The sequence below is a fragment of the Cryptococcus neoformans genome, chromosome 1 (assembly GCF_000091045.1).
Source record: "Cryptococcus neoformans var. neoformans JEC21 chromosome 1, complete sequence".
In the NCBI taxonomy this organism is placed as follows: domain Eukaryota; kingdom Fungi; phylum Basidiomycota; class Tremellomycetes; order Tremellales; family Cryptococcaceae; genus Cryptococcus; species Cryptococcus deneoformans.
Window position 1 is genome coordinate 16,098 of NC_006670.1, and position 19,645 is coordinate 35,742.

The 19,645-nt window shown below is 48.1% G+C and overlaps 7 protein-coding genes across 7 annotated transcripts; 5 read left to right on the forward strand and 2 right to left on the reverse strand.

The window, feature by feature from the left end:
* Positions 1-62: 62 nt before the first annotated feature.
* On the forward strand, positions 63-4,365 carry CNA00050 (cell cycle arrest in response to pheromone-related protein, putative; the record flags this gene model as incomplete). The annotated part of the gene is made up of 14 exons (XM_024656127.1): positions 63-388; positions 429-558; positions 612-873; positions 912-1,069; positions 1,108-1,308; positions 1,347-2,038; positions 2,089-2,239; positions 2,312-2,437; positions 2,497-2,626; positions 2,678-2,903; positions 2,982-3,087; positions 3,145-3,254; positions 3,310-4,029; positions 4,099-4,365. Exons 1-14 carry the CDS (start codon positions 158-160, stop codon positions 4,363-4,365), a joined length of 3,510 nt encoding a protein of 1,169 aa, XP_024511807.1. The 5' UTR covers positions 63-157.
* On the reverse strand, positions 2,636-6,697 carry CNA00060 (methionine-tRNA ligase, putative). Its single transcript, XM_024656128.1, has 9 exons — positions 6,420-6,697; positions 6,169-6,362; positions 6,032-6,118; positions 5,752-5,980; positions 5,450-5,702; positions 4,906-5,386; positions 4,488-4,847; positions 4,078-4,434; positions 2,636-4,009 (listed from the first exon to the last, which is right to left on the reverse strand). Exons 1-7 carry the CDS (start codon positions 6,610-6,612, stop codon positions 4,536-4,538), a joined length of 1,749 nt encoding a protein of 582 aa, XP_024511808.1. The 5' UTR covers positions 6,613-6,697; the 3' UTR covers positions 2,636-4,009; positions 4,078-4,434; positions 4,488-4,535.
* A 148-nt stretch (positions 6,698-6,845) lies between these two features.
* CNA00070 (proteolysis and peptidolysis-related protein, putative) lies at positions 6,846-8,212 on the forward strand (the record flags this gene model as incomplete). The annotated part of the gene is made up of 6 exons (XM_566440.2): positions 6,846-7,089; positions 7,142-7,224; positions 7,278-7,367; positions 7,509-7,564; positions 7,630-8,114; positions 8,172-8,212. The coding sequence occupies exons 1-6, from the start codon at positions 6,888-6,890 to the stop codon at positions 8,210-8,212; spliced, it is 957 nt and encodes a 318-aa protein (XP_566440.1). The 5' UTR covers positions 6,846-6,887.
* Positions 8,213-10,391: 2,179 nt separating this feature from the next.
* Positions 10,392-11,817, forward strand: CNA00075 (hypothetical protein). The gene is made up of 5 exons (XM_024656038.1): positions 10,392-10,449; positions 10,550-10,935; positions 10,997-11,135; positions 11,199-11,269; positions 11,334-11,817. Exons 1-5 carry the CDS (start codon positions 10,434-10,436, stop codon positions 11,358-11,360), a joined length of 639 nt encoding a protein of 212 aa, XP_024514110.1. The 5' UTR covers positions 10,392-10,433; the 3' UTR covers positions 11,361-11,817.
* A 124-nt stretch (positions 11,818-11,941) lies between these two features.
* CNA00080 (expressed protein) lies at positions 11,942-13,383 on the forward strand. Its single transcript, XM_567247.2, has 2 exons — positions 11,942-12,794; positions 12,875-13,383. Exons 1-2 carry the CDS (start codon positions 12,465-12,467, stop codon positions 13,178-13,180), a joined length of 636 nt encoding a protein of 211 aa, XP_567247.1. The 5' UTR covers positions 11,942-12,464; the 3' UTR covers positions 13,181-13,383.
* Positions 13,384-13,849: 466 nt separating this feature from the next.
* On the forward strand, positions 13,850-15,005 carry CNA00090 (conserved hypothetical protein). Its single transcript, XM_024656129.1, has 4 exons — positions 13,850-14,077; positions 14,165-14,192; positions 14,286-14,358; positions 14,568-15,005. Exons 1-4 carry the CDS (start codon positions 13,957-13,959, stop codon positions 14,598-14,600), a joined length of 255 nt encoding a protein of 84 aa, XP_024511809.1. The 5' UTR covers positions 13,850-13,956; the 3' UTR covers positions 14,601-15,005.
* A 33-nt stretch (positions 15,006-15,038) lies between these two features.
* On the reverse strand, positions 15,039-18,357 carry CNA00100 (expressed protein). The gene is made up of 5 exons (XM_024656130.1): positions 17,326-18,357; positions 17,161-17,243; positions 17,005-17,064; positions 16,787-16,894; positions 15,039-16,693 (listed from the first exon to the last, which is right to left on the reverse strand). Exons 1-5 carry the CDS (start codon positions 18,134-18,136, stop codon positions 15,278-15,280), a joined length of 2,478 nt encoding a protein of 825 aa, XP_024512089.1. The 5' UTR covers positions 18,137-18,357; the 3' UTR covers positions 15,039-15,277.
* Positions 18,358-19,645: the final 1,288 nt, after the last annotated feature.

Below are 19,645 nucleotides of genomic sequence, written 5' to 3' on the forward strand. Positions count from 1 at the left end.
AGATCTATTTCTATTACAACCAGTCTCTAATGATCCCATAAGCTGATTACAAAATTAGTCTCGAGAGACATGTTTCATAGCACAATTCGCATCTCCTCTTTCTGTCTTCTCTCTCGTACACCAATATATATATATATATAACTCTACCGTGCACACCATGGCATCCTCAAAGCCAGTATTCGGGGGCATGTTTGACATGATGCGTAGAGGTAACGCGCAACAACAAGAGACCGCCCCGCCTACTCCGGTCGGTCAAGGTCAGCCAACCGTAGTCACCCGCCCGAGAGCACCTACAATGATCATGAAGCGCGACGGCCAGGAGGACGGACTTTTGTCAGGACTACCTGGTGGAACGTTCCGGTCGCCAATGCAGGAGAAGAAGCAAAAGGTGGGTAGGGATGACGAAGATTATTGTTAACAGGTTGAAGACACCGCAGTACGACTTTCGCTATGACGACACCGACACGCTTATGAATGAGTTGGAAGAGTTTTATCCTTATGTTGAGATGGCAGACATCGCTCGTAACCCGGAAAAGTTTAAAGGGTCGTTCAATGGAGGCAAGTGGATTTCTCTAAATCCTTACACTTCAGCTGTATCTAAGCCGTCATAGATTGGACTGAGGCACCCCTATCATCTCGCAAAGCGTATATCGAAGTTCAACTCGAACAGTTTGAATCACCCAACCAACACACCCGCCGACTTGCTCAGGGTCGTTTGCTGTATCTACTGCAAGGTTGTTTCGAGGAGACTACTTCGCCGGAGATGCAACTCCATTGGGTTATCGAAAATGCCAAGGCGGTGAGGGCAGTAGATGGTGTAGCGACGATTGTGTACGGATTAAGGGACGCAGCAAGGAGATATAGTATTTCAGCGTGAGTCTGGATTAATGGGACAAAGCTGATGTATACAGAGACGACAAGCCCGCTCCTGGTTCCCTTCCAGCGGGGACAGTCCCAGCCCAGGTCGACCCATATGACGACCATAGCGCAGAGCTTATGGATCTTTTGGCAATGCTCTATTTTATCGTAGAGGTTCTAAGGACAGATGACACGTTCGGAGATGAGCTCAGTGAGTCGCATATCTCGTAGATTTGGCTGACAACACAGTGGCCATGTCCCCTCCCCTCCCCCTCGCTCTCTTCCAAATGGTGTCCACCCTACGAGACAAGATTCCGAAAGGCTATCCAGTGAAAAAAGTCCTGTTACTGTTATGGAAGACATTGCTTGCTTGTCTTGGAGGAATGAAAGAGGTCCAACAAGCCATGGCACTATCCCGAGAACAAGCCGGGCTGGATCCAAACACCAAATGTGAGTGCTTTATTCGCAGCATTTGCTAACTCATACAGACTTCACTAAAGCCTCTCCTATCGATATCGCCTCGTGGCATCGTGATACCGCCACGAAATACCCTACTTTTGCCCCTCCGCGTTGTTCCGCGCATCCCATCCCCAGTGAGAAACTTGCCGAAAGCACACGCCCGATCCCTCCACGACCCAACTACCATTCGACTGAAATGCCCCCAGCTCCTCCTCGACCTCAACCTCAACCTTCTGCCCCTGCTACCAACAACCCGTCATTACCTATGCCTGGTACACCGGCACCTTCTCCACCACCGTCACCTGCTCCACCGAAGAAGAAGCAGCAATTCCAAACCGACCCCTCTCGTCCCTTTGTTTTCCCATATTCTCGTTCGTCCGCCGCGGTGCCATCTTCGCTCGTCCCGTTCGCCATCTCTGAAGCAGACAAACTCTATCATCAACATGAGTACGTATCTCTCGGCTTGCTGCAAATGTGGCAGGTTCGCGAAGACTATATCCGTGAAGAGAGGGGACTGGGAAAGAGCGGGTTGATTGGTTTCACGAATGGCTACGACGGCGAGGAAGAGGAAGATGCGGAGGAAGTGGAAGCGATGATGAGAGAATGGAAGTATGAGCAAGAGGAGATGGACTGCGAAGAACGAGGGGATAGGGAGGGCGTGAAGAAAGCAAGGGAGAAGCGGATGGCGGCGAAGAGACTGAGAAGGGTCGACATCATCCATGTAAGTAGCCCTAATAGAACAGGTAGAACCGAACATTAATGACCTACCAGAAAAATACTCTGCCCATCCTGCATAGCTGCGTGATTGCACTCCTTAAACTGCTGCTTGCCACAGTGACTTCACCATCTACAGGCGGCGGCGTCAATCTTCAAAACGCCAACATGCCTCCTGGTCTACATTCGCCTACGCAAGAAATGCCTCGTATGTGATACCATCCTTGCAAACCAGATCTATTACTGACTTAGTATACTGAATGTTGTCTTTGAAAAGTAGCTTCTGACAAGCCTAACGCGCCGCCTCCAACACAGGAAGAGATTGATATTGCCCGACACCGTGAGATTACGTCAAAGGCTGTGTCAGCAATCTTGATATTATTGCTCAAGTGGTTCAAAGCATCTCGTAGGTGTAATTTTATCGCTTAACGAGAGCAGGATGCTGATATATGTATGTCAACGCAGATGTTCTCAAATTCCATCTTCTTACACAACTCCTTTTTGACTCGAATTGCTTATTGTTGCTTCTCAAGATGTTCGGTCTTACTGACATCTCCCAAGTGGTAACGGCTCATAACGAAGTCGAATCACTCAAGTACGTCTGTATTTTCCAAAATTCACATCGCATACTTGACGTTCAATTTAGCTTCTTCAACTACTGCTATCTCGAATGTGGTCGTCAACGTCCGAACGATGCTGCGGATCTTCGGCCCTCTCGGCATCCTTCAGGACCTTTGCCCGAAAACGCAGAATTATCCAACGACTATTCATGGCGCAACTTCTTCTCGACCATCAATTTCTTGAAGGTGTTGCAGAAAGTAACAAAGCATAGGAGCCATCGGACGTATGTCATGAGCTCATACAAAAGCTGGGTGAGTTTGGAGTCGATCGATCTTTTTGGGCAAGAAGTTGAGATTGAGTGCTGACTGTCCTCGTGCACTGATTCATAGCAAATCTTAAAGCGGATGCTGAAGGTCAACCAGCCGATGTTGCAACTCCAAGTACTTAAGCTTATCAAAAGCCAGATGCCTTGGTGTGGGCGTAAATGGCGTCAAGGTGAGATTGGCCACAATGAATACTTTCGACTTTGGATCCTGACACACGCTATCTCAGCCGCTGGGAACATGAAAGTCATTACGTCCATCTATCTCAACTGCCGCCCCGAGTTGCGAGACGATTGGTTAGCGGGGACGGACCAAGACACCGAACTAGAGGATGCCGTCGTACGTTTATCTTTACAAACCACACCTATGACAAGATTTGACGTAGTATTATCAGCCGCAAGATACTGCCCTTCGGACTCTCGTGCAGTTCTACAACCTCCGGCATTACATTCCCCCTGCCCCACTTTCGCCTGACGTATCCCACCGCCGCACCTCGTCGTTCAACCCCTTGTACGAAGATCCCGTTCTCCAGACCCAACACCCTCAATTTGGACATCGGGCGCGCTCAGACTCTACTAGCGGCACCAGTTCCGAATCCGACGTTTTCCCCCCCCGTAAAAGCTCTTCCAATAACCCGGCATCATTGCCTTACAATCCTGACGAGATGATTGAGTTTTGGCTACATGAGTACGAGGATGTACTGGTCGAGGTCTTTGGGGTAGAGGGTGGTAATGAGGTTTTAGATGAGTTCGGGTTAAGCAGTGAAATTGCTGGGTTGAGTTTCACAAGCAAATCTCCCTCCGGCGTCAGTGATGGAGAGGATATCCAAACTCCCGGGCCCGGAAACACTGACAGCCGGGCTTGGAACCGGTTGAGCGAGATCATGAGAAGAGGGGATGAAGAGGAAATAAGTGATTCCGAAAGTGTAGTCAGTGTCGGAGAGTTGGGTAGTGCTGCCAGGCTAGGCGGACAGGGTGCGGATGCAGTTAATGACGAAGAGGGAATATCGGAAGATGGTGAAGGTTTAGAAGAATCGGTGCCAGAAGGAGAAAAGAGTCGGGTTGGGATGGGTAAAGGGAGGAGAAGGAGCGGTGCTGGGGAGAACACATGGGAGGTGAGTGGGGCTTTTGCTCGTCTACCTTCTCAAAATCGGAACACTAACACGGTGACCTTCTTAAAACAGCACATCTCACCAACCCTCGCTCTCCTTCCACGCACGCCGGCCGAACGGCGCCGCTCTTCCTCATCGTCCACCGGCTCGCCTCTTCGTCCCGTCGTTCCGACAGTCAACTCCACAATCAATTTAGGGTCCCTCGAAGGTCCGGATGAGGTCTTTGAGGATGAAGAAATCGACACAAGGGGCCCGATGCCGATCAAGATGGATACGAAGGACCATGAAGAAAGAGAGGGTGGTGCGGTGGATGAAGTGGAGTATACTTACGGAGAGTAGATTTTTAATCTATGCGCTATGTTCAGTGTGTAAAAAAACTGCCCATGTATCATGTCACAAAATGAGACACTCATGAGGTTTTCGTGGTTAGAGACATAATAATGAACTAACCAGACTCCTACCTGTTGCATCGACAATGCATAGTGAAGAGCACAAGCCCCAAAAATATCTCACGCATCTTTTCCTGGAAGGGGGAACAAGTGTCCCTTGCCCTTCCACTTCTTACTGGCCTCTTTTAACCTCTCCACCATCTTTTCTGTTCTCAACACCTTCTCCTCTGACGGGGGCCATTCTGCATCCACCCAGCTCCTTTCTTCTGCCGGTACTCCCAGTCTATCAAGCGCTTCTCCAGCTTTGGCGGGTATGATAGGTTGTAACAGAATGGCTGAAAGCCGAAGAGCATGATATGCGTATGTCAAGGCTGGAACGGAGGAAGGTGTAGATGGTGACCAGGGAGCGAGAGAGGTAAATAGTTTATTGGTCTAACAACGTTCGTTGTATGATTAGCATTATGTACACGCAAGTAGAAAAAGCACTTACAGCCATGACAACATCCATCACACCCGCACAAGCCTGACTCACTCCAAACACTTCCATCTTCCCCTCGAACTCCTCCCTCATTCTCGCCATCATCCCATCCAATTCTTCATCCCTATCCTCACCCCTATCCCTAGTTTTTTCATTCCCCCAGTCAAACTCCCTCTCCGCCTTCTTAAGGACCTTTGCGCCCGAAATTCGGGAGAGCAAGTTCCCCACCTGATCCGCCAGAAGTCGATAGTGCACCTCAACTTCCGCAGGGTTATAATCTGCATCATCGACCAACCCGCCCCCGACCCTCATCAGATACCACCTCACTCCGTCTTCACCCCACTGTGTCATAGCGCTGATTGGATCGACGACGTTACCGCGGGATTTGGACATTTTGGTGTGGGACATGGTCCAATGCGCATGGGCGATTATACGTTTGGGAGCAGGGAGAGAAGCGGAGTGTAGAAGGGACGGCCAATGCAGAGCATGGAATCTATGAGGGGCAGATGATGAATTTTAGTGTATGGATCCATATGGCGGACAATGGGACACGCACTTGATGATATCCTTGCCAACCACATGGACATCCGCCGGCCACCCAACACTCTCCCCTTTACCTTCCCAATCCGGATACCCAAGCACGGTAATATAATTTATCAACGCGTCAACCCAAACATAGATTGACTGTTCGGGATCTCCTGGTACGGGAATAGCCCATTTCACGCGGGATGAGGGGCGGGAGACGGAGAGATCTTCAAGAGATGATAATTGGCGAAGGAGATCGAGACGGACAGTGTTGGGATGGACGGCTACGACGTTGTCAACATATATCGAGAGCGATCATTGCTTTGAGCTTACATTCTGGCTGGCTGAGCCATTTTTCCAAAACCTTTTTATGTCTTCCCAACCTAAATTTCCAATTTGTTTCTTCCTCCCATATCACCTCGTTACCGGTTTCTATCGCAATCATCTTCCCGTCTTCGGGACTTTTGGTAACCTGGGAAACGGCATAGAATGATTCATCGGAGATGGAATACCACCCGGAATGAGTCCCTTTGTATATATCTCCAGATGCAACGAGTGTATTCTGGAGCAAAAGGTTAGCAGCGTTTAAAAAATGGACAGAAAGATGACGTGCCCAAAATTGCTCAACAGCTTTGACATGTCGCAGTTCAGTGGTTCTTATGAAATCCGTATTTGAAGCGTTGGCCAATTTCGCAAGTTTCTAGATCCTTTTCAACACATTACCTGTATATCTTTATAATCATGACTCACCCTGAACCTTTGACTAACATCATCACAAAACTCTTGTTCACCCACGCCATTCGCCTTGGCGGCCTGTTGGATTTTCAGGCCATGCTCGTCTGTTCCTGTTGCAAACACAACCTTGCGTTGCGGATGTCTCAAGCGAGAAAAGCGTGCAAGGACATCTGTAAGAAGGAGAGAGTGAAGATGGCCTACGTGTGGGGCTAAGGTGGATCAGCCACATAAAATAGGTCTTAAGGCTGAACAACTGGGAGACTTACATGCATTAACGTAGAAGATCGGTGTGGTGACATAAAATGGCTTTGCGTTTGCCGGATCACCTTCAGGGGTGAACAGTGAAGGAGTTGTGGGAGTATTTGAAGGTACACTAGAGGAGTACCGCATTGAGATAGGGGCGAACGACTTGGACACTCGCAGGCAAGGCGAAAGCCTTGTCAAGTGCCGTAGAACCATTTTGGTATGATTCCGTAGCTCCAAATGTACCCTATCTTCCTAGGCTGTCGAGGTTCTAGCTATGCCCAGCTTTCACTGACCACTGTGGCTCGAAAAGTACAAGAACACAAGTGCTGGAAATCAGCTGGAAATCATCAACATCGGAAGTTGTCGGTGGAGGAATAGTCACGTGACTTTCAATTTGGCTTTGATACGATGCCGACCGCCAGAAGATGACGGAGGCGACTTCCCACCTTCTCTTACATTTCGATATATTCCTCAAACCGACTATAAAAATGAACAGACAAGGCGCAGAAGCATTCGCAAAGCTCGCTCAACAGCTCAACCGTGCTAGGATGCAGGCGAGTGGCGGTGGTGGGGGTGGCGGACGAGGAGGTGGGCAGATGCCAGGAGGGTTCAAGGGCTTCATGGCGGGTAGTGGCGCGATCGGTACTCTTGTTGTCGGTGCCATCGCCTTGAACTACTCTCTATTTAATGGTGAGTAAAGGTCTTGGATGGGAAGAAAAAGTTGCTCAATTCTGGTCTGTAGTCGACGGTGGTCACCGTGCTATCAAGTACTCACGATTGCAAGGTGTCAAGGCCGACATCTACCCTGAAGGAACTCACCTTGTGGTATGTCTGTCTCTTTTGCGTAAGAAATATTGATAACCACTCACATCTTATAGCTCCCCTGGTTTGAGCACCCTGTCATCTACGATGTCCGTGCTAAGCCCCGCAATATCGCTTCTTTGACTGGTACCAAGGATCTCCAAATGGTGAGTCTTAAGCTTGAGCTTCTCAATTTTGCAAAGATGGGGATCTGCATGGAATCGTCACTCGGCACTCTGGAAGCCTCGACATCAGGATCAAACACTCGGGATTTTCTCTTTACATTGCTGATGCTAATCCAAAATTAGGTGAACATAACTTGTCGTGTTCTTTCTCGACCTTCAGTGAACGACCTCCCTACTATGTGAGCACTCTACTCTTTTTGCTTACGAATCCCATTTTCCCTTTTTACTAACCCGGCCTTCTCAGCTACCGAGAGCTCGGTACCGACTACGATGAACGCGTTCTCCCTTCCATCGTCAACGAAGTCCTCAAATCCGTCGTCGCCCAATTCAACGCTTCCCAACTCATCACCCAACGTGAGATGGTCTCCCGTCTTGTCCGTGAAAACCTCACCCGCCGGGCGAGGCGGTTCAACCTCATCCTCGACGACGTCTCCATTACCCACGTCGCCTTCTCCCCCGAATTCACCCACGCCGTCGAGGCCAAGCAGGTCGCTCAGCAAATTGCTCAGCGTGCTGCCTTCTTGGTCGACCAGGCTATTCAGGAGAAGCAGAGTATTATCGTCAAGGCTCAGGGTGAAGCTAGAAGTGCAGAATTGATTGGTGAGGCTGTCAAGACGAATAAGGGATTCTTGCAATTGAGGAAGCTTGAGGCCGCGAGGGAGATTGCTGGGACTTTGGCACAAAGTGGGAACAGAGTCATGTTGGATGCAAAGAGCTTGTTGCTCGATGGTAAGTCCCGCTTTCATCCCATAACTCCCATCCAGTTGCTGACGCTCTTAATTGCAGTTACCGAGGATGAAGTTCTCAATGCTACGTTGAGGAAATAAGAAATAAGATTATGTTGGTTGATGACTGATTATGCATAAAGTTGACAATACAGTATGTGCACTAATTAACACTGTAAAATAATCAATTGTCCACCGCCTCGTCCTCCACTATCGTTTCATTAGCTCTTGTATCTTAGGTGCCGTTATCAGCCAGAGTCATGTGCGGTCCCCCCAACTTACTATGGTGAAACATAATACCAGAACAGACACAACTGCGACGCTGCACGACGAGATAAAAACCCTGGAGCCGGCCTGAACCCAAAATCCCTTGGTCAGCGTGATGCCGACTGGCACGATGGTTGCGGCCAAGTTGACCCCTGCCTGGCCTATTGTTGTTGTGAGGTGTCTATGAATGCATAAAAAAAAGGAAGAAACTATTATAGAATCTGAAAGAATATGTAAAAATCAGCCACGCAACTGTCACGCCACAAATGGTCTCTCTCGGAATCCTCAGTGTCCCAGGCTCCCATTTTCTCGCTCATCCAACAGTTTTGATGCCCAAGTCAGATAGTCTGATGATGCAGTTAGCCGAATCAGTACCAACGCTGGACAAAGACGTATTTACCCAAAAAACCATCCGATTAGTTTGATCAACACTAGGACTAGGCTGGCCGCGGCGAAGTCATCTAAAACAAGAAACAGACGTGTGTGAGTGACGGTTATCAATCATTGAAGGGTCGAATCAGAAACCAAGCTCACTAGCACAAATTGCCAGTCGAGAAAGCCTTTCATTAAAGCTTTTCATCGCTTTCAGCTCTTCCCGGCAGGCTGTCAAGTCCCCCGTGATCAAATTCCTCTCCTCGTCCGTTTCCAGGATTTTGGAAGTATACTTGTAATAAGTATCCCATTGCTGGCGAACCCAGTTCCTGAACCGCGAGTCTGTGAGGCCATTCGCCTGCGGCGACCTCATGTTCAGCTGAAATTCTTCCAAAGGGGATTTAATTGCTGTAACATAAGCCGGTTGCTGGTGAATTGGTCGGGACATTTTATGGGGGTATAACTGTTCTGGAGTTGTTGGAGGGGGAAACGCGAGTGAAAACATCCTTTTTGCGTGATATTTTAGACTGTATATGTTTGTCTTGGTATTATTGACTGCCACGTTGTCGGGACGTGCGAAAGGATGTCTCACCTCACGCCATCACACTTGAGCACTCCGTCGCTGAACCAGTTCGAGAGCCACCGAACCTCCGGCCAAAGCCTCTGCCAACTTCTTGCTCCGGCAATAATAATGTATTTAGACACAGTTGTCATTTCGCCTAGCATTGCGTAGATTGACATCAATATGATCACATACATGTATACTGAATCGACGTTGAACAAACCGGTGGACAGCATTGAGTTCGCTCAGGAGTTCGCTGCTACAGGAGGGCACTTGTCAATCGAATTTGAATATTACGTAATGTGTGTATTAAAATACATGTCCGTCGAGGGGCTTACGGTCGAGCCTCCTACTACGGTTATTACTATCTTTTTAGTACTGCAACTGCATAACTCTATATCCTTTCTTCCCGCCTGTTGCCACCCATCATCTTCCATATTCCATCATTGATCTTTCTAGTCTATGCTATCTTTGTTAAACTATTAAATATCATCTATACCATTCTAATCTAATCTAACCTTGACAGTGTAAAGCAAGTAATATTAGTACGAGTCAGCTACCAGGGAACCGAAACAGTTTCAAACCGCCATCGACGCCTCTGCCATGACACGTCTGGTTGTCCACCATTTCGTCAAGTCGACCATATCACAGCTATCCGATCCCGAATCAGTTGCAAGATGCGGTCAGGACCAAGATGATAGCCCGATCATTTCATATCGAAGAAAATGAGGGCTGGTCAATCTTTCTCCGGAGTGAAGGACCAGCGTACTTTACAGAGTTTAGAACTACGAACGGAAAGAGTAAGGTGCGTTTCGTTATTCCGCCACGGCCAGGTCTATGGATCTGATTGTAAGTACGGCAGATATCACGTTTGGACCTTATCAAGGCTTTCACCCTTGCGATTCAAACAATGTACTTCTTCCGCGTGATCTCCCGCAAATTATCGGACCCCGGCCATGGCCGTCCCCCTATCATATCTGATGAAGGCATATGCCGTTTATTATCCTCAGAAGCCATAGAGACGGCTAACGAAGTGAGCAATCTCAAATTTTAAATTTATGAATACATACGATTGAATCATCCTGACGCTTTATTTTTTTCATCCTGAATCTTTCTCTTCAGATGTCTGGTTGCTATAGTAAGCTCTATCCCACTTCCCCAGAGTTGCTTCAACAGCTCACCGATCCAATTTCCTCCTTTCCTTCCTTTCTCACTTGACACGACGCATTCCTCATTAGGCACCATGTTGGGGGCTATCTTAACCTTGAATGAATGGGAGCAAGAAGAGCACATCCCCAAATCATGGGATCACCTCGAAAATCCTCCTGACGTGCGCTTCCTTTCTAGCCGACTTGATCCTGCAGTCTTCCGCCGAATGACCATGCCCGATACTTTCATCTTCGCCGCGCAGCACGTTCTTTCTCGACATAAGGATAAATTCGAAGGGAAATGGTGGGATTTGTGGTGTGTCATTCATCCTCTAGCATCAGAAGACGATCCGACAGAGCACCTTGTGCTTCCGGCTGGCGCACCTATCGATTTGCAGGATTTATCATCTCGCTTCAATCTTGAGGGTGAAAGGTTAAATGCGGAACTGTTGACAATGCTTACTGCGAGGAACGAGGTACAATCATTCCCTTCAGGTCCCAACACTTTATTATCTTTGTTAACAGTTATTATATTAGGCTACCGCTGTACCTACTCAATTATCTGAGACTACACAAGCAAACCTCGATTCCACTCTTACTGATTTCACAAGTAGTATTACGACTACAGAATACAATGGCGAAGGAGCACCCAGCATCTCACGCTACAGCGACCAAAGTATGTATTTTTTCTACATCATCCATCATTTTTATTAGTCCCACTGATCGAAACTCCATATAGGCATATTAGGTAGCCCTCCAGATCTTGTTCAAGATAGTAAAAAACACGCTGCGACATCTTCGGTGCGACAGGTAAATACCCAGCAATATCATGGGAGAGCACGAAGCTTGAGTGCTCACATCTCAATGACCGCAGCGTCGCCAGCCCACTTTTTGCAGTTAAATGACCCAGCTTTCAATTATTGTCCACTTGTTATCCATTTATACACTGGAAAAAAGGACAAAGCTGTCCGGGGGTTAATCTTAGGATTGAGCGGCGAACACTTGCGGCACAAGGGAGTTGTGGCCTTGGCGAAACGTGCTGTACTTTCTGGAGACTCACCACCCCGCATTTTGCAATCCTGATTGTTTTGAAATGAAGAACGTTCAATACCGAAATAACGTTGCTGGAGATTCATATCATATGGACAATCCAACTCACACAAAGAAGAATAATTACAAAGGACGCAATAGATGAAGCGGGATGCGGCTAAGTAGGCGTTAGTTTACCCAACTATGTTGCCCATCCCAAACATCCCAAATAATTAGGACTTCAGCCCGCCGTACGTCAAAGTAGTAGTGGTGCTAGGTACGGGATAAAGTGGGCGATGAGAGACGCCTTTGAGTCGAGTATCATGCCAAACCGTCCTTTCTGAGATTGTGGTCTGGGGTGTCCTCCTAAAGTTTACGCTTATGCAATGTCGGGTTTTCAGTAATTATAATAATTTATTATATTTGTATGTTGACGATGCCATGACTGGAAAGCTTTCTTTCTGGGAAAAGGTAAGCCGATAAGACCATTTTTGGAGCCAGGCACGAGGCACGATGCCCAGAGCAACTCAATCCCAACGTTTATCCAGCTGAATCCTTCCGTCCGCTGCCGGTCTCTCAAGTCTGGTAGCTTACGTAGTTTGTACGTACACCAGATTGTGGATAGAGTCGCAATTTGTACAGCTTCCAAAACAAACAGTGTCTCACGCAGGCGACTTAACTATCCCACTCCAATCGTTTTCTTCATAGCAAAGATACACATCTATAACAAGACTACGCCTCGAGGCTCATCCGAAGAAGAGGCGCTCATAAGGACAACAGCTATCACCAGCGAGATAAAAACGACGCAACTTTCTACTATACTCTTGCTCCGCAAGTCGCTCTCTATTTGCCATTCGCCTCTTTATATTGTATCGTGGCTATACCTCTGTCCGCCTCATTCTAGTAGGGCTTCTCAAACAGCTCTCTCCCAAATCCATCCCCAATCATCACCACACACCTACGTTAATCACACAAGATGCTCAACCCACGCTCTCTACGCTTCGACACCAGGCAAATAGATTATACTCATCATCATCATGACTACGACTACACCCTCCCAAAATCTACACTCATCTCCCTTATAATCGGCGTTGGCACATTTGCTGTTACGTCCATATTGGTTGTTTTCTCCCTCCGAATCTATCTCAGGAGACGGTCGCTTAGACGAGCTCAAGCTATGAGTGGAAGTGGCGAAGATTTGAGAGAGATAATGAGAGAGTATCTCGATGAAGGAGTAAAGGGAAATGAAGGGACAAAACCTGAGATGTGGGAGGTGGAGATGAAATATGAGGACGAGATTACTCAGGTAAGTCGATTGCTACTTTCTTTTCCCCGCTTCGATTTAGGATACTGGGCACTAAGCAATACTGATCATACCTGTCTTAGCCACTCACACTTCGCGAACCGACTTCTACTCGTCCGCACCTCGCTCAACCTGATATTTCGAAAGCGATATCCATTTTTATCGCTTTCCCTGCTCCTTATTCCTCTGGCCCTGACGACCTCCCAGAGATCGTACTTGGCACAGCGATTTTCCATCAATCGACATTGTCGTCCACAATCTCCCGCTTTTCGGAGAACGAAAAGACTCTTTCAAGAAATACATCAGAGGAGGGGAGTTATGTAGTGAAAGATAAGAATACAGAGAAAGACGGGACAAACGTCGTCGTTCAGGCTTTGGAATACGTCTGACCAGGCCAGATAGAACAACGTTGAAAAAACGAAAAAGGGCACAGGAAAGGGAATCATGTGGGTCTGTGGGTCGAGAGTGGATCTTATTGTCGCGATTGTCATCATCATGACTTCATTTAATGTTCATGTTGTAATTAATACGCTCTATGTTGTAACGTATCTACGATATTATGTTTGGGTAAAGGGTATAGGAAGGATCAGTATCATCTATGCTATCACGTAGTCCAATTCATTCCTTCTAACTCATCCTCGTTCCCTCCCTCGGTCACTTCCTCTTCATTTTCGTCTTTGAGTTCTTCGATTTTGAGACGGTTCGACCCCTCACATCTCATTGCCTTTCACGTCCTCATCATCCTCGGTTTTTGTACAGCCCTCCTATGCCCCCTTCTAACTACAGCCAACATGTTCCTCCAGCCCGTAGTCACACCGCCATTGTCAGATATACTACCTTTGCACGCGTCCATGCGGAAGGTCTTCCGGTTCGGGAAAGCGTTGTTGGGCAGTTGAAAGTAGTGCTGGCGGCGGTTAAGAGTATTTATCGTGGCAGTGACGTCGCGGCGAAATACTTACGCTCCGAAACGAGTTTACGTAATTAATGACTGCAAGCTTGTTTGGGCTTTTGCTTTCCGCAATACTCGCAACGGCGGGCTCGTCGCTCTTCCTTGACTCTTGACATTTCAAACTATTGCTGTACTCCTTCGTCTCACCGGCCAATTACAGATCTGACACAGTTCCAACTCAGGAGACAGAAAGGACTGCAGGAAAAAAAAAACGCGATGGCCAGTACAATCCTCCCCCTCGAACTTGTCGACAGATGTATCGGCTCCCCTATCTGGGTCTTGATGAAGAATGAACGAGAGTTTACTGGGACTTTGATGGGTTTCGATGACTATGTTAGTGAGTATGATTCAGTTTATTTGATGACGAAAGGTGTTTGGATTTGGGTAAAGGTTTGAGCTTACGATATATTCCATCTCCTTTTAGACATGGTTTTGAAAGATGTCAAGGAATAGTCAGTTTAGTTCCTTAATCAAAACAATCAACTTCAACAGATTGAGGAGATGTGCTGATCAAGGAATTATCTGTTGGTTGTTGTCGACAACAGCGAAGTTACTGCTTCGGGAATCACAGAGACCGATCTTGGGGATACTTTGTTAAACGGGAACAACATCGCCATGGTACGTACAACTACCCATCTTCCCTCGCCTCTCGAAATCGAGCTTTGCTCTTGGTATGGCTATTATTGTACTATCAGCCGTAATGGCATGTCTGCTCCTTTCTTTTTGGGAAGAGACTGCTTTCCACGGCGAGATTTCATGCTATGTGTCTTGTGGGGAAGAGAATACTGGGGGCGGAATGCTGATATATTTCCTTCCTACCCACACAGCTTATACCAGGTGGCAAGGGACCCAAGGCTTAGATCCTATCCATCCATCCATCTCCCGACAAATACAAATACAACAAATCATAAAACACCAACCACTATTATGAATATCGAGATGAAGATGAAGGTGCTGAGGCAGAGGGACAATACGGGACGGAAAAGGAGTGATGTTGATGTGGCAGGATACCGTCGGCAGTTATGGATCGAGATTGGTCTGGGATGAGCAGGTGTAGGTCAGATGTAGATTAGGGAATGAAAAGGGGTGGGGTACATTTTGGGAAGACGAAGATGGAGAGAGGAGTGGGAACACGAGAGTTAGATGCAGGATTCTAGACCCTATAGAGGGGAGGTTCCGAAAGAGGAAGAAAGCTTGGGAGTTGTAAATTTCATAATTTCAAGCGAAAACGGAAATTATATATCATGCAAGCGGGATCGTTCCTGCCCATCATTTGCATCGTACCGGATGGCTGGTTATTGACATCTCAGCTGGGCCGTAAAGTATAAATGTGGATGTGGCGCAATACGACGGCTGACTGTGCACATGAGAGGGAGATCTTTGTTGAACAAGAGTATGAGTATGGGTATGAAAACAAGACATTTTTTTTTCGCTTTTCTTGACATTGGTCGCAGATTCACCTATCCCACCTTTGAAACTCCCACTCATCCCTCCGCTCCTGTGCTCAACGCGCTCACGCCCTCTCGTCCTCACATTTTCATCCTTGTATCTTAGCAGCAGCAAGCGCCAACAGCTCTACACCGTCTGCAGCTCTCTGTAGTTCGTCCCTATCCTCCCCTTTTTCCCTTCCTCCCATCTGCCCCGCCCCTTGTCCGGGCGGGGTCCAGAGCGAAAATGGAATGTCCCTGGAAACATACTTTGCCTTTTGATTTTGGTTTTGTGTATGGACGTGGTTTTGCGTATGGACGTGGTTTTGAGTATGGACGTGGTTTTGGGTATGGTCGTAGTGCTCGTGATCATTGTAATCGGCTTCCCGCTCGATCTCACCAGACGTCTTGGGTGTAGGGTATGGATGGTAGTATCCTCTCTGTTCCCCTTCCCATTCTCGCTCTCGTTCGTCCTCTTTTTTCCGCTCTCGTTCCCGTTCACCACCTGCACTCCCACTACTCCTACCAAAAAGATCCCATTTCCAAAATCGTCCTGTCCCAACTCTGGCAGTTCGGGTGTGATGGGACGTCCATTCGCTTGAGGATTTATTTTTGTTTGCCGTTGATGTGGATATTAATACAGTTGCCGATTCTGGGAATGGTGCCGATACGGAGGTTGGTGCGGAAGTAAAGTTGGACAATGCTGAGGATGGCGCTGATGGCACTGATGCAGGGCAGGACGAGGATGGATCTAACTGGCGGAGGTCGACAAGTGATATGGGACGTTGTTCCTCTCTCTCCTTCCCTCGCTCTCGTTCTTGCGCGAAGACTCGCACACCAAACGGCGTGACTGAATCCCTCACCCGCTGTTCCCTATCCCTCTGCTCATCCCCATCACGTTCTTGGTCCATCAATTCGGGCGCATGTGGCAATGCTCCTCGACTGTGAGATTGCATGTGAGCAAAAGTTGGCACAGAAAGAGATATACCTAATCGAAGATGAGGATCGCGCTTATACTCGGGAAAATGAGTGTAAAGGGAGGGAGAAGGAGAGCGGGTGTATTCGTTTGCTAGTATCGGTCGTGCACGCTCTAGTGTGTGCTCGTGTCGACGCTCATGTGGAAGCTCGTGCTCGTGTGGGTGCTGGTGAGGGCGAGAGTGTGGGTATAATTGAAAATAAGGCTGATAAGAAGCCGAAACAGCACCAGAACCAGAAGGAGGAAGAGGAGGTTGCGAAAGACGATACCTCTTTACCGACCGAACCGGCCGAGCAGGGGGGTCCCAAAGTGTTTCCGTAGTATACATATCATTTATGTTGTGCGTCTGTGAATGAGGATAATGGGGGTGAGGGTGAGTGGGGGAGAAGGAAGAAGGAAAATAAGTGGCGTGAGCGTTGGGTTGAGGGTAGGGATGACGATGGGATAGACCACCAGCACGACCATCCACTTCAATCGCGTCGTTTTCCATCTCATTTTCGAGTTCTGAACGCAAAGAACGTTTAAGCTTGCGAGCGGTTTTGCCAGTGAGCTGTTTTCGAGGTTTTTATCAGTTCCATTTATCTCCAGTCCGAGTCCGAATCCAATAAAAAGAACTGAGGGACGAGGGAGATTGCGAACGTACCTTGTCATTCACGGTCCAATACCCACCCTTCCCACTCCCGCCTTCATGAGTTGGCCGCTCGGCGTTGATAAAGCAGTCATTAAGAGAGAGGTTGTGTCTTATCGAATTCTATATTCCATTTCATTACACCATATCAGAATCAATTTTACACTCTGAACGGTCGGGGTGAGGGAGATGTGAATGGGGATAGGAATGACGGAGAACTGAACAAAACATACCTTCCACGTAGAGCCTGCTGCTTTATGCCACGGCCAGCGTTCTTCGATCGCTTGGTATATCTATCAGAAAAAAGTGTTAGGTAGAGGTATCGTGAATTTGGACTATACGGAAAGTAGAGGGAGGGTGGTGGGTTTTAAAAAAAGCAACAGACGTACTTGGGCAAGAGTCATCATCTTTCGAGGAGAAGCTGCAATGACTAGACGTATGGCTTGGACGTGTGTCATGTCAGGCCGATAATCTATGTCTTTGGATCAGCATACTGGTAAAGAGAACCCCGAGAGGGAGAAGGAAAGATAGAGATGGAAAGATTAAGGACTTACCATTCCCATCCCGGTCATACGCATACCTGAATAACTCTCCTGCACCTTTCGCCAACTCACCCACTTGCTCCCATCTCCTCCAAACCGCTTCACTCATCGTCATCGGCTTCCCATCACCCTCTTCGCCGCCACCATCATCATCAACATCCATATCCACATCAACATCAACGCCGCACCTCCCATGAGCGCCATTCCGGAACCTGGAAAGATCAGAATGGTTAAACTGGAAACCTAGGGGGTTGGGAGCAAAGACATAATTGGACACGGGGATACCTAACGCTTGGACAGTAGGGTCTGAGAGACGGGGCAGAGCGCGGATGGGTCGGACTTGAACTTTGAGGGATGGAGATGGGAGTGGGGATCGAGGTCGGGAGGGCGGCGAGGGCGAGGGCGAAGGAGAGGTTCTTACCGGACAGACCCGAGGCTCATCATCCGCTTTTGCTGGGACACCGTCTGGATCAAGTTCATCGACCCTTTGCTGGTCCTGATACTTTCGGTGGTGGTGACCTTGGCCATAACCATCAGCTCTCCGATAATTAGGCTGCACCTCTCTCATTGAGATTTTATGTTTCGCAGCACGGTATTTAGGACTGATAATAGTCGATGGGTCCGGGGAGATGGGAGAGAGGGGAGGTCGGGGAGATGAAATTGCCAGGCAAGAAGTGGGAGATACACCTGGGGTGAGAGTGGCCATGGCGGTAGAGACAAGAATGGCGTGGGAGAGCGTTGTAATGGAGACACATACATTAGTACACACCCAGGAGCTGCTCCAGCCCATCGGCCATAGCACACAGCATACATCACATCGCATCCCATTCGCAACATAAGCCGGGAGATGTATTGCTGGTTGTTTTGTTTTGATGCGCGATCGACCCTTGATGGAAAAGAGATAACCCAAAGGACCCCACCCGCTCCAGAAGCCACCAAACGGGGAACCCAGGTTAGAGCATAGCTTGGGAATCCACGTTTAGTGCCTAGCCCATCGCGAATAGTGACCACAAAGGGAGGGGAAAAGGTCTGTGCGTGTGTATGTTGATGTCTCAGAAACAAAAAGCTGACATCGTCAACCTCACAATCCTAAACATCTCCCGTCGGCTTCCTACGCTATATGATTTGATCCCGCCCTGCTATGACGACCGAGAATCCCTCGTCCTTACTTCCTCTCCCTTCTGCATCTTGCCCTCTCGAGACATGTAAGAAACCCAAACCCCCGACAGCGCCCTAATCCATTCTTATACCACAAAGCACTTTTGTGTATCCCGGCTCCTCTTTCGGAAACAATCCCGATCAACCGTCAACGTTCCTACTACGTGCTCTGCGCACTGATTCTGGTTACAGATATTGATTAATCAGCAATCGACCCTTTACCTGGCCCTACGTGACTGCCATATGGTTCCCTCCTTCCGCCTTGCGTCGTTCCGCAACTCTGAACAACTGCGCCGAGCAACTCTGAACAACTGCGCCGAGCAACTCTGAACAACTGCGCCGAGTAGCCCGAGGAATCCGTGTTCCCCATCTGCCATCGGAAGGATCAACAAACTGCCCCCCTCTCCCCACAGGCCCCCAAATTGAACGAACAATCCACATCCTACACAAACCACAAACAATGTGTAACGCGTTACTCGTACTGCGTACCTTTATGCGTTATACAAGTATCATACACGCCACACACAATCCATCACCTGAACGCCCCTTCCGAGTCAAGAATCAAGAATAGCCAGTGGGCGCAAAAGAACCTTTGCCTCAATCTCTCACAGATCTCGACATCCAAACATCAAGCTAATAAGCTATAAACACGTTATGCATTACCTCAATCCCCAATTGTCGATTCGACTATACTTGTCGTTTCTTTCTCGACACTCACCAACAAACGATCTCAAGGGTCCGAACCATTCATCCTATTCTCGGCTAATACGGTATGCTCAAACACTCAAAACGATAACCTCAACCATCAACAATCTTTGATTTCACGGTTCGCGAGGCCGTGACGGATGGTCATGTATCAAAGGGCAAATCGGGGCAAGGTATCTGTCATTTTCATCTCATCTGCTTAACAGGTGAGCTTGAGCATCATCTCCAGTAGCTTGGGTATTGCCGGTTGCTGGCGTCGTCAGCCGTCGTTGAACTGTTCAAGAGTCCAGAGTTAGAGTTACAGATGTGCCCTAGACCTCTCTTACCTTGGCCCTGACTATGCACACATCTTATCTTTGATGCATGATCCAACATCAACATGGTCCCATTCTGTACTTTTCTTTTGAACGTGGTAATCCGATAAATGTGAAGAATTCAGCCAAAAGTTCTCTACCCGAAAATCCAAATT